The sequence below is a fragment of the Lissotriton helveticus genome, chromosome 5_1 (assembly GCF_964261635.1).
Source record: "Lissotriton helveticus chromosome 5_1, aLisHel1.1, whole genome shotgun sequence".
NCBI lineage: Eukaryota > Metazoa > Chordata > Amphibia > Caudata > Salamandridae > Lissotriton > Lissotriton helveticus.
Window position 1 is genome coordinate 394,887,500 of NC_136065.1, and position 12,884 is coordinate 394,900,383.

The 12,884-nt window shown below is 47.2% G+C and overlaps 1 protein-coding gene across 2 annotated transcripts in view; it reads right to left on the minus strand.

Annotated features, from left to right (window-relative positions):
* Window positions 1-633: 633 nt before the first annotated feature.
* The window catches only part of USP48 (ubiquitin specific peptidase 48), a 725,601-nt gene continuing 713,350 nt past the window's right edge, over window positions 634-12,884 (minus strand). For both annotated transcript variants that reach the window (XM_078642611.1, XM_078642612.1), the window contains exon 27: window positions 634-1,295. In XM_078642611.1, the coding sequence (XP_078498737.1) occupies window positions 1,273-1,295 (23 nt within the window). In that variant the 3' untranslated portion in view covers window positions 634-1,272. The remainder of the gene's footprint in view (window positions 1,296-12,884) is intronic.

The following is a 12,884-nucleotide window of genomic DNA, read 5'->3' on the forward strand; positions in this document are numbered from 1 at the left end:
AGCGGAAAGAGGCACAAGCGGAACAGTCTCTGGCCTCGTGCTCCGGTGAGAGGCAAAGGTTACACACCTCATGTAGGTCTGTGTGGGGAAACTTCGACCCACATCGAGGGCACTTTTTAAATGGCGTCCTTTCCATGAGCTGGAAGTTGAGGCCTAGATAGGCCAGAAGGCCTTCGCCGACGACCTGAATCGAAGACTTCGAAGTTGAGGGGTAGCGTCGACTGTACACCCGTTTGAAACTATACCATCGAAGCTGGTGAGGATTGCGCGCCAAAGGAAATCAGTTCCAACACGGAGCGCTGGAAACACATCCGGTGGCGGAAAAAAACAATCTGGGGATGGAGCCGATGACCATGCGCAGTATGATCCAAAAGAGGAGTCACCTATCCCGTGACTTCCAAAGACTTTCTAGGACAAAAACAAACTGTATACATCCGGGCCATACACTAGGTGGCCATCTATGCATAGTGTGTAATCTGCAGCTCATATGCCTTGAGCATAAAGGTTTCATATTTTCGAGTTGGCCACTATGTGACAAACTGCACATCAGAAAGAGCTGGTTTAGGAATTCTACATATTTGATTAGGGACATCCAAAAGATAACCAAACATATTCTGAAAGAGAAAGAAGCCATTTGTTAGAGAAACTGTCAAGTTTAATGATTATTTGAAAGCCACCTTAATTCAGCTTTTTCGAGGTTGGGAAAGATACATTCTAGGGCTGCGGGCAGCGTCCATAATCTTGGAAATCGAGACATGTCTTTACAAACAACAACTTTCATGCTTTATCGAAAGTGTAACAGTGAATCAAAGACGGGTTTTAAAATTATAATATATCTTTAGCAGACCAGTGTTCACTGCACCCGTTCTACTGAGGAGGGCCCTTAAAATGAGACATAGGAGCCAGAACTTCCCCCAACTGGTTATATTTATCCCCCCCAACATAGCTGTACATTTCTGGTTTACACCTATTACACTTGTTCAGAATCACTTTTTATTTTTTTTATTAAATATAAAATTTTAAACATTTGCTTGGAGTTATAAGTCCGTCAGTGCAATCAGCTTTATTTGACATAAGGCATAAGGGGGAAGGTTGGGGAAGACAGGGGCTAGAAAGGACAGGCGGTCTGACGATGCTTTCATTTCAGGAGCAGCATCTTTTTTGGATAACAGTTACTTCCTGTGTCCAGTCGTTTGCCCTTTAATGCCAAACATTTCATCATTGCTAGTTCTGATTACTTCACTGCTTTGCCGAAAGGAATCCTTCAGGTAATTAATGACCAAGCAGCCCTGTCCCTGTAAGAAAGGAAAAACAAACTTATAATCACTAATACAAAATAATGGACAGAGGATGTGGATTACCAGGTACATACTGTGTACTAATTTTCCAGCACTCTTGCCACAACGAACAGTCAACCAGCTTCACCCAACCTCTCAGAATGGCGGCTCACTGTCTGCTCTAGACCCATTCAACCCGCAGCCCCAAATTATGGTTTGACCCTGAGAAACTATTGAAACAGATTCTTGGGTCAACACATCAAGCTCGTACACACATCAAGGTCTGACACATTACTATTTATCACTGATCAAAAGCCTGCAGAAGAGACAAACAACTAATACATACAGATAGAAAAAGAGAGACTGGACAATACAGATCAGACCACAAAAACAGACAGGACAGCTCCCACAGAGTAAGTCAGACAATTTCTCTTTTACTGGTAAATAAGTTCTTGAAAGTAAAACCAAAAAAGAAAAATATACCCCATCTCAGACAAAGTGCAAGTTGAAAGAGAAGGCAGCAAAGAAAAAGTTGGTAACGATCTTTTTGATGGGTACTCAATCAATCTACAAATTTCTTCTTTTTTTGATCTCCTCGAGGCATATGACTGGATTTGAAAAGTTAATATATCTCCTCCTGAATAAACTGGTGGAACCTTGACCCTGGCATTCACACCGATATGCCATTAAACTCTTAAAAGCTGCCAGCCCGGGGAACTTGCATCAATTCCCCGTCCCTTTTCTCATAAACTTGAGAGAAGGGTGACAGAAACGGCATTTTACCAAACTATTTGGGGACCGTATTAGATGTTACCGGACCACTCTAGAAGGAGAACCGAGAGGCCGGTGGGAAGTGGTGCAGAACCAGCATGTAGACAAAGTTTTCACCAGAAAGCATGTTACTGAACGTAAGTATCTTGTTTTTCTAACAGATACTTCTACCTGCAGTTTCTTCTATGGAATAAATACAAAAGCAATACCTCCCAGGTGGTGGTCTGTGGGGGTTATCAAGCCATGACCTCCTGCAACACACATCTGGCAAAATTGCCATTCCTGAAGAACTCTGAGTTGAGGCGATAATGCCTGGTAACGGTATGTACCAAAGTCAACACGGAACACCCCTGGAAAATGCTAATGAAGCAGCCTTCGCCCAGGTGGAATGGTCCTTGATCCCTTCACAAAGCTCCTTTGAAACAGCATAGCATATTATGATGGGCAGCATGATGGAGCCTGAAATGGTTTGCCTCTTAATTGTATTGCCTTTCTAGGAACCAGCACAGTCAAGGAAAAACTGATTATCAATCCCATTCTTGCAGATGTGGGCCTGTATTACGCAAATAGCAAATTTTCATTGTTTGCGCCAGGCACACCTTTTCAAACGTGCGCCTGGCGTTAACAATGAAAATGCACCACATTATGATGAATGAACTGCTCCCAGGGCAACCATGAACTCGCACTGCTCTGGGGGCAGTGCATTCATGTGAAAAACGGAGCGGCTGCTTTGAAGCCGCTCTGTGTTTTCACAGTGCAGGCGGCAAGCAGCCTGCCCTTTCAAATGAGATTAGAGATTCCCCTTGCAGGCGGGTGCAGTGAGTGACTGCACCTGCTTGCAAGGGGACATCTGGGGGGTCCATGGGACCCCCTACTGCCCCGCTAGAGGGCTGCAATCAGGGGGCGCACAGATAGTGCGATCCTGACAGCTTTTTTGCCTCTGCGCCCCCTTCTGTAATACAGCGCAGAGGCAAAGGGATTCCCTCATTTGCATGGGCCACACCCCATGTAAATGAGGGAACGCCCTCTGAAGATATTGCTGGCACTTTATGTACGCCTGCGCTATCAGTAGTACAGATGTGGAAGCACAAGGGTCGGTGGCCACTTTTGTAACACCAAAATGCGTAAGGGGCACGCAAAGAGGGTGCAAACGTCCATTGCGCCCCCAGGCACTTTCATGATACGGCCCCTGGTAATGTAAAAAAGTGAGGGTCCTTGAAGGATGCAGGCGGTGCAGTTCTTCCTCTTTGGTAGGATGGTGAGGCGGGTAACAGGAGTGATGCTCTGACCCACGTGAAATGGGTAACCACCTTCTGCAGGAAAGAAGCCTTAGTCTGAAGGACCAATTCATATGGAAAAATGTGGTAAAAGGGGGATGAACAGACAAAGGGTCTGCAGCTTGTTAACACACTGAGCCACGGTAAAGGCAATCAAGAAAAGCCCTTAAGGTAAGCAGCCGCTAAGAACAACTGTGCATGGGCTTGAGGGGGGAATAGATGAGCACCAGTTAGCACCCCACTGAGTCATGATGAAGGGAAAAGGTAGAATCAAATGTTCCAACCCCTTCAAAGAGTGCAAAAAAATAGGAGATGAACAACAGTGGTTAATTCGGCAAACAAAGTAAAAGCAAAAGGGCCAACAGAAAACCCTTAAGAGTACCAAAACAAAGCTTTGCCTAGTCAAGTAAAGCACTAAGCACAACACATCAGATAACCACGCCTTTTGATGTTCTTGGAAGAACAAAACAACAAACTGGAACCAACAACAGGAATAAACAAACTTGGTGGATAGGTGACCAGATGAGAGGACGACATCCACCATCTCTGCAGGCAGGTGAAAAAACTGAACTCAGACCGCCAAGCTCCACCTCCATGAATAAATGAGGTTCAGATGCAGAACCTGTGCCTCCCACTGAGACAGGAGGTCTTCCCTGAGCTGAAGCAGATGACACAAGGGAAGGTGGAGGGGACCAGAGAACCACAATCCCTGAGGCCACTCCAACTTGATCAAGATAACTTGCCTATGGTCCAAGCAAAACCAAAGGGGATGATGGACGGAGTGTTGAACAATGCAAGCACTCACCCCCAGTCAAATGATCTGGGTTTATCCATCATCATTCTTTAGCTCACTCCCCCACCCCAGTTTAGACATAGCCATATGTAAATCAGTTTTTAGACTTAGTGTGCACTGAGGCATGCTAACTAGACCTCAGTGCTAGTGCCCTGACCTTGAAATGTGTTTTGAATTGGCTTATACGCAACTAGAATACGCTAACCTACTGATAAATCCCTAGTATATGGCACCCAGGGCCAGTAAGAAAGAGCGTCACCCCAGGGATTGCAGCATTGGTTGTGCCACCCTTGGTGTGACAAAGGTAAAGCATGACTCCCAGTCTGCCATTGCAGACTTGAAGAGCGGTGTGTCACTGCTAGCCCGACATTGCCATTTAAAAGAATGGCAAAGCTCAAACCTCCCTTTTTAATATTTGTAAGTCATCTTTATGGTAGGCACTAACGAGCCATAAGGAAGGGTGTAACATATTGTAAAAGCAGAACATGTATTTTACGTGTTCTGGCAGGTAAAACGCCAAACTGACGTTTTACTGTGGAAAGGCGTGGTCGCCCCATTTGTAATTGCAGGGTTACACAATGACCCCACAGCTGTGCGGACTCCTTTATGGTGCAACTAAAGTTGATACTCCAAGGTATCACACACCTCATTTCATTAAGCTCAACTTGACGATCAAGTCCAAATTAATGTAACTTGCTTTTACAAAGTTGCCATTCTTCTGTGTTCTTAACGGTTGCACACAGGGTTTGTCTACAAGACAGAGTTCTGTCCTCCTGAGGAGGAGAGCACATGACTTCCAGGAAAGGAAACAATAAAAGCCTGCACTGAACCTCTTCCAGGAACCATACAGGTGTTAGCCCAAAAGGTGAGCTTCAAAGGAAAAACTGCCTTTGAAGTGTAAGTGGCCAGCACTTCGGAGAAGGGCTGCTCTTTTGTTTTGGTAGATAGACTGGCACTAGGGACACAGAAGGGCAAACCAGTTGTCAAACCAGTTTCCCAGGGGTGTGTAGCCCCTATGTTAGCCACACCTTCGGGTTGGGCTGCGGTGTGCCTTATGCAGAGAGAGGGAACTGGCATCTTGAGAGTGGGCAGAATGGTGCACCCTAAGATCAATAGACGTTACACTGCAGGAAGTGGTCATCGGTGGGAGGGAAGTCGGTAGTCCATTGGCCATTAACCGCATCCTAGCCTGAGGAGATTTTCTGATCATAAAAAGGGAGCCCCTGGCATACAGAACTCAAATCTCGACAGTCTGGAAAAGAGGACCAAAGAAAAACTGCCCTGCTGTATCTGGTGGCCAGCGAAGGAGAAAGGACTGTGCCTGCTGTGTCCTGCTCATGGAGAAGTCTTCTCCAGGAGCCCAGCTGAAGCAAGAGACTCCAAAGGTCCGTTGGCTGACCGTCTGCTCACAGTACAAGGCCACAACAGCTGAAGACACCTGCTGGGGCAATTGGTAGTCCAGAATTTTCACACTGCTGCCAACTGCTTCCATGCAGAACCAGAGACCAGGAGCCGATCCTCAAAGTTGCACCCGAGTCCGCTGGCCCTGGGAGAGTCATCAGAGTGCAGCGTTGTTGCCCAGAAGAAGAGTTATTACTCAGGGAAGGATTTAGCTCTGAGTGCGATACCAGGCCACTCGTAGCCCAGTGGCGAATGGACTTCTACCAGGACCTCGAGGGACGACGACCCAGAGGCCAAGAGCACCTCACCCTCATCCATGGACCAACGAGTAGCCGCAGGAAGACCCCCATCGACAGCATCACATCTAGAGCACTCTTGAGCATCCTATATCCTTTACATCAAGAACACTTCAAAAGGGAACCTATAGTAAAGGGAAAAAAAGTGTGGCAGGGATTCAGCACATACACAGGACTATGCGCAGGAAAACAGGACCTCGTGTATAGGGGTTGTACCTTCCTACCACCTTAGTGCCCAAAATCCCCAAACCGACTAGCTACAGTGTCTCATTCGTTCTATATAATCACAAAGCTACAAATGATTAGACAACCCAGAAAACAACATTCCCGACTCTCTCAGGAATTGCGGTAGCAAGACATACCCTTTCGCTTACTCACTCGTACTAGTCCACAATAAGGATAGTCAGAGTCGCTGTATAGTTCAAAATGTCTATAACTATTGTGCTCTATATTGCAGTATATTACCCAATACCAGCAGCACTATACAATAGAAGGGTACGAAGTTCCTAGGTGATCTAATAATCACTTACAAAAAGCGTTAGCTTCTTATATAAAACTCAAGTGTATTACAGACGAAAAGGAGGGGAATTCCTCCTTTCGGAACTAGAGCTCTCACACTCCCAGCAAGCTAGGTGTCATGCTTCATCATATGAGCATGCTCCTCTTCGGGCCGGTGCTGCAACGGGCACCCTTAAAGGGGATCTTTATCGGAGATCTTTTGTTCCTTGCCGTAAGGGTGTGAGGGGCCTAGGTGAATGCAGATGTGGGAGTGGTACTTTTAAAATAGGTAAGAGAGTCTTTTGTGATGTAATTTTATTCTGCGAGGGACACTTCATGATTAAAATGAAAAGTAGGGAGGGGTAACTCTTTCTGTTATAATGTGACAGAATGCGTACTCAACTCCCAGGAGGTCAACATGTTTCTCGCCCTAAACTGTCAAGGAGTGACCATTGGCGATTCTTCAGGACCGTGTGAGAAAGAAAAAACTATCTACATGTGGGTGGTGAGGTGAGGTGAGTCGCTACCTACCACTGGTTGTCCCCTTGGGTCATTACCCTTGGAGAGGTGAGGGGATCTAGTTAGATATGTAATTTAGCCTCATCAGGTGCAGCGGAGTGCCGATTGTGGTGTCTCTGTTCCTATTTGGCAGCCGTCGGCCGACGTACCCTGCTCCGGCGCTACCAGCAGCAAAATGCATAAACCTAGCACAGTTAGCATTGTTACAATACCATAGAATATGACGTGGGATGTCATTGTATATTTATAGAAGGCCTAACCACCCTCCCCTTGGTAAGTAACGGTTTATTGTATAAAGGAAGATCTCTGGGCTTTGTCAGCAGACCCCATATCTTAGATGGTAGCTTTACATCATAGGAACAGCATAGCTCTTCTCTTAGGAAAGGTTTCCCTCCAAGTGTCTGTGAACAACATGTAACCCGTAATATCAAAGCACGAGCTCTCCAGCAGTGCAGCTGTTTGTAGTATGTTTTGTCTAGGTAATAGGGACTGACCAGAACAGAACAACAAGGTGCATGTTTTTCGACCTTGCACATCGTGTTCAGACTTCACTCCAAGAACAGCAGAGAACGCAGAAAGCAGACCGTCCTCATGTGAAAGGCACAGAGTCTTGCAAGATAAAGTCATGTAGTAATGTGCGCAAAAGCAGCATCATGGCAGCAGAGCTCACGCTAACTTAGCAATGTCGAGAATGACCCCAACGGACACATAACAAAAGTGCTTTGAACTGACTGAAGACTGCTTCCCTGACCGAGGTAGCTGTTTCTGAGGCCCTTTTTGGTCCCCCTGGCTAGTTCCCTGTCAGAGTTGGTTGCCCAAAGTAAATCAAACTGACCGCAATACAACTATCCAAAGTTTTTGCTCAAAAGGTTTACCAATACTTGTTCAAGGTTAAGTGAAAAAGTGCATATTTACTATACTTTGCAAAATCTGTAGCTCCGGAACACTCAGGTGGATCTTTTTCGATTTGGCGTCTAAAAATACATAAAAATACAGCTATTTTTATAAACTGGTATCGCATTTCTTAAGTGTCTTGTGTCTTTCTTCTTCGATTGTGTTAGTGCTGTTTAAATGCTTTACACTTGTTCCGTTGTGTAAGCTTGATTGCTCGCAGCTAGAGCTACCCACGGTTGAACTAAAGGTTTCACAAACAAAACCTACTGGTCGTAAAGGGGTTGGTAAGTGTATTACACGCAGCTTATAATACACCCAATTTCCTAACAACTGCCAGTTACCATGGTCAGGTTGGCCATATGGGCAATGGGCAATATGGCATGTCACAATGTGCCACGACCCAAGGTCGGCTGTAGACCAGTTCTTCCTCCATTCATGGCATCCATAAATCACATTTGCAGTTAACCACTTCTGAGGCCTACAAATATACATTTGCTGAGAGTAAATAACAGATATCTGAAGCAGAGAGTAAATAAACAACTGATATCTGAATTTCAATTAAGACTAACAGTTTTTTTGCCAACTTCAGTTTAGTGTGTGTGAAAGGTCATTATTTCCAATGAAAAAGTTGCTTCTCTTCGGTAACCATCTTTCTGGTGGATACTCGAACTACAGAGTCCTCACCTTGTGAATACTCCACGGTGTCACACTGAATCTGGAATCGTTAAAAGCAGTACCCCTGCACACCAGCAGGTGGTATTATGCGGCACGCTGCAGATGTTGTTCCGCTATGGGAGTTACAAAAGGAGCCTCATAGAATGGCCTCTCATGCAAGCTTGTCACTTGCTTTCGAGGCGGTCCGTGCCTTCAGAGGCAGAGCCCTTGCAGATTGACCAGTGTGCATGTCCCTAGACCTGGGATCATTTTAGATGAAAAAAGAGTCCAGTTCACAGAACGGCGGAGGGAGGCTCTGTAAAGAGCATGCAGTTAAATGAGATATTAACCAGGTAAATGTTTCCGAACGCAAGTAACTTTTTCTTGTAATTGATACTTCTAACCACAGTTTCTTCAACTCACAAATAGATGTCATAGCAATACCTCCCAAGGTGGGGGTCTGTGAACTGGCAGACACAAAAGTCCTGAAGGATCGAATAGGCAAAATGACACTTTCGATAGACCTGAATGTTGAGGTAGTAGTGCTGTGTGAGCGTGTGCACCAATGCCCATGTAGCAGCCTGACAAATATCCAGGACAAGCACTCTGAGTGCTAATGCAGTGATAGCACCTTTGGCCCTAGTACAAAGAGCATGCAAGCCTTCTGGAGAATGTTTCTTCACCAGTCCATAGTAAATCTTTACACAGAGAACAATCCATCAGGAGATGGTCTGTTTTTGCACTGCCTTACCCTTCTTTGCACCAGAAAACCCTTCAAAGAGCTGATCGTCCACTCAATGTTCCTTTAGGCAATCAATATAAAATATAGGTTCCAAAAGATGAAGTCCTTCTTCACCCTTCTTAGAGAGATGAGATGGAGCAAAGAAAGCCGGAAAGGTGAAATCTTGCCTGACATGAAAAGGAGTGACCATTTATGGAAAACGCAAACTCTGGTCCTAAAGAACAAGTTACTTACCTTCTGTAACGATGTATCTGTAAGAAACATTAGTTAGTGATAGATTCCTTACCTTAGAATAACCCCCAGGCGTCAGACTGGATCCGGAAAGCTTTCATCAGCAGTACCCCTGCGCGTCGATAGGCATGGTCGTACGGCTCTGCGTACGTCGGAGTCGCCGAGATGACATCGCTGGAGCTACTTAGACGCGCCCACGAGCGCTGACATCAGTTCTCTACACGATTTTCCACGCCAGGAACGCAGAGCCATGCAAGATACCGACCTTTGGTGCACTGAAACTAGGGCCCTGAAAGGGATGACCTTAACCCTAGAAATCAGTTCGCAGAACGGGGAGGATGGGTGGGGCAGTAAGGAATCTATCACAAATGTTTCTTTCAGATATATAGTTACCAACGGTAAGTAAATTGTTCATCTGAAAGAAACACGTTAGTGATAGATTACTTACCTTAGAATAGATACCCCAGCAATACCAGCCCCGGTGGTGGGTCTGCAAACAAAGATCACACCAGAAAGTCACGGAGAACAGAACGGCAAAGAAGCCGTCTCTCCGGACTTGACTGTCAAGGCAATAATGCTTAGTAAAAGAGTGCAGCAAGGCCCACGTGGCTGCTTGACAGATGTTTTGGAGGAGGACACCACGTCCCAATGCAGTAGTAGCTGCCGTCGCCGTGGTAGAATGGGCGCACAATCCCACCAGAGGTTCCTTTTTAGCCAGAGGATAACAGGCCTTGATACACAAGACAACCCAGCGAGAGATAGTCCTCTTGTGTACAGCCCGGCCTTTCTTGCCGCCCAAGTAGCCAACAAAGAGCTTGTCATCCACCCAGAACTGTTGTGTGAGATTCAGGTAAAATGAGAGCGCATGTTTTGTCCAGACGGTGGAGCCTCTCTTCCTCTCTGGAAGGGGGGGCAGAAAGAAAGTGTGCATGGTGATAGTTGTTAGTGACAACCTTTGGCAAGAAGGAATGACGAGTGCGAAGCACAACCTTGTCCGGATGGACCGACAGAAAGGGAGGCTTAAAGGAAAGAGCCTGGAGCTCACTCACGCGCCTAGCGGAGGTGATGGCAACAGGGAAAGCATTTTTCAGTTAATAAAAGAAGAGGACAGTTGTGCAGCGGCTCAAAGGGAGCGCACATCAAATAGGTAAGGACCAGATTCAAGTCTCCACTGTGGCATTACAAACAGAATAGTAGGGAAAAGATGAGTAATACCTTTGAGAAATCTATTTACAACAGGGGACTTGCAAAGAGAGGGATGATCAGGGAGCCTGAGAAAGGCCGAAAATGCAGAAAGATAGCCCTTAATAGTGACCACAGCAGAGCCTTGCTGATCCAGGGAAAGAAGGAACAGTAGTACCCCTGAAAGAGGGGCAGGAAGGGATCCACTGCCTTTGCTGTGCACCATGCCACAAATTTGTTCCATCTGCAGCCGTATACCGATTTTGTGGAGGGCCGCCTGGCTACCAAAATGATATCATAGACTTCAGTAGGCAAGCCAAAAGGAATCAACTGTCGCTGCTCAATCTCCATACATGTAGGGGGAGGCTGGACAGGTTCGGGTTGAGGAACGTCCCCTGCTGCTGCAACAGAAGATCCTCCCAAAGAGGCAGTCGGATTGGGGGATCCATGCTCATATTGAGTAGCTCGGGATACCAAACTCTTCGAGCCTTGTCCGGAGCCACAAGAATGACTTGGGCCTGGTCTCGCCTGATCTTCTTCAGCACTCTGTGGAGAAGTGGTATAGGCGGAAAACCGTACAATAGACCGCAGCTCGACTCGTGACTTAAAGTGTCGCTGAGCGAGTGCCGCCTTGGAAAATTCAACGCGCAGAAGTAATGACATTGCGCGTTCTCTTCGGTGGCTAATAGATCTAACCAAGGCTCTCCCCACTGTCGAAAGAGACCTTGTGCCACCTCCGAGAGAAGACGCCATTCGTGATCCATTATGCATCTGCGGCTGAGTTTATCCGCCCTGGCGTTCAAGGAACCTGTCAGGGGTTGAACAATCAAGGAAATGCCTTGACGTTCCAGCCATGTCCAGAGGCGCAGAGCCCCCTGACATAGGGTCTACAACCCCACCCCGACTTGTTTGTTGCAATACCACATGGCGGTGGTGTTGTCTGTGAACACCTGCACGACTCTCCCTTTGACAGATGGAAGGAATGCTTTCAGTGCAAGTAAGATCGCCTGGAGCTCCAGAAGGTTGATATGGAGCTTGGACTCTGCCGGAGACCAGAGGCCTGTGATCTCTGCCTCTCCCATGTGGCCGCCCCATCACACGAGGGACGCATCCGTCATCACTGCGTACTCCGGTTGGGGAAGGGAGAGGGATCTGCTGCTGACCCAACGCTGGTTCGTGAGCCACCAATGCAACTGTTGTGCAGCGCCCTCCGAGATCTGGACATATTCGGACAGGTCCCGTTGATACTGCGCCCACTGGAACTTCAGATCCCACTGCTGAGCCCGCATTTGCCATCTGGCATGATTGGTCAGCACGATGCAGGAGGCCATGAGGCCCAGCAGCCTCAAGGTCATCCTGACCGAAACCCAGGAATCAAAGCCCGAATGTCCTGGACTCACTGTTCGGGAGGATAAACCCAAAACTGCACCGTGTCCAGAACCGCTCCGATGAAAAGGAGAGTCTGAGAGGAAATCACGTGAGACTTCGGCACGTTAATGGAGAACCCCAGCAAATGAAGGAGATCGGCCGTAGTCTGGAGGTGGGAGACAACTGCTTGGGGCGAACCCGCCTTCAACGGCCAGTCGTCGAGATAGGGAAAGACTGAATCCCCTGATCTGCGCAGATGAGCTGCGATCACCACCATCACTTTTGTGAACACTCGAGGGGCGATGGTAAAGCCAAAAAGGAACAGGGTGAACTGAAAGTGCTCGTGGCCTACCGTGAACCGCAGGTAACGCCGGGGGGAAAAGCAGGACGGGGATATGAAAGTAGGCGTCCTGCAAGTCCAACGCTACCATCCAGTCTTGCGGGTCTAGGGCGGACAAGACCTAAGCAAGTGTGAGCATCTTGAACTTCTCCTTCGATTGACGTTCCGAAGGTCTAACATAGAACGCAGGCCATTGTCCTTTTTCGGATGTATGACGTTACATCGCGGACACAGTCATCGCCTGCTTTTACCCCGCGCCTATCACCTCGCATAGACCATTACATCGCCTTCTTCCACATCGGTATCAGTTGCAACGCTATTGCATAGCTTTCCATTGGCCAGCACATTACCCCGCCGAACATTAAATCGCAGGGCAAAACAACGCGTTTTTTGCTATTTGCCGTGTGAACTCTCCTCTAACCTCTGGCCCCCACTGACCCCCTGTCCCCCGCCCTGTCCCCCCAACGCAAACTCTTCTCTTTTTATTTCGTATTTTTTTGTTTTTTAGGTGTGACCCTATGGGCACCACCTATCCCCCCCCCAGCTGCCGCGACATGATAAAATAACAATTGTGCACTTTTTTTTATTCAGGGAGGCTAGGAGCTGTGACCAGGCAAATTGCTGCAAAAACATTGTGCCTT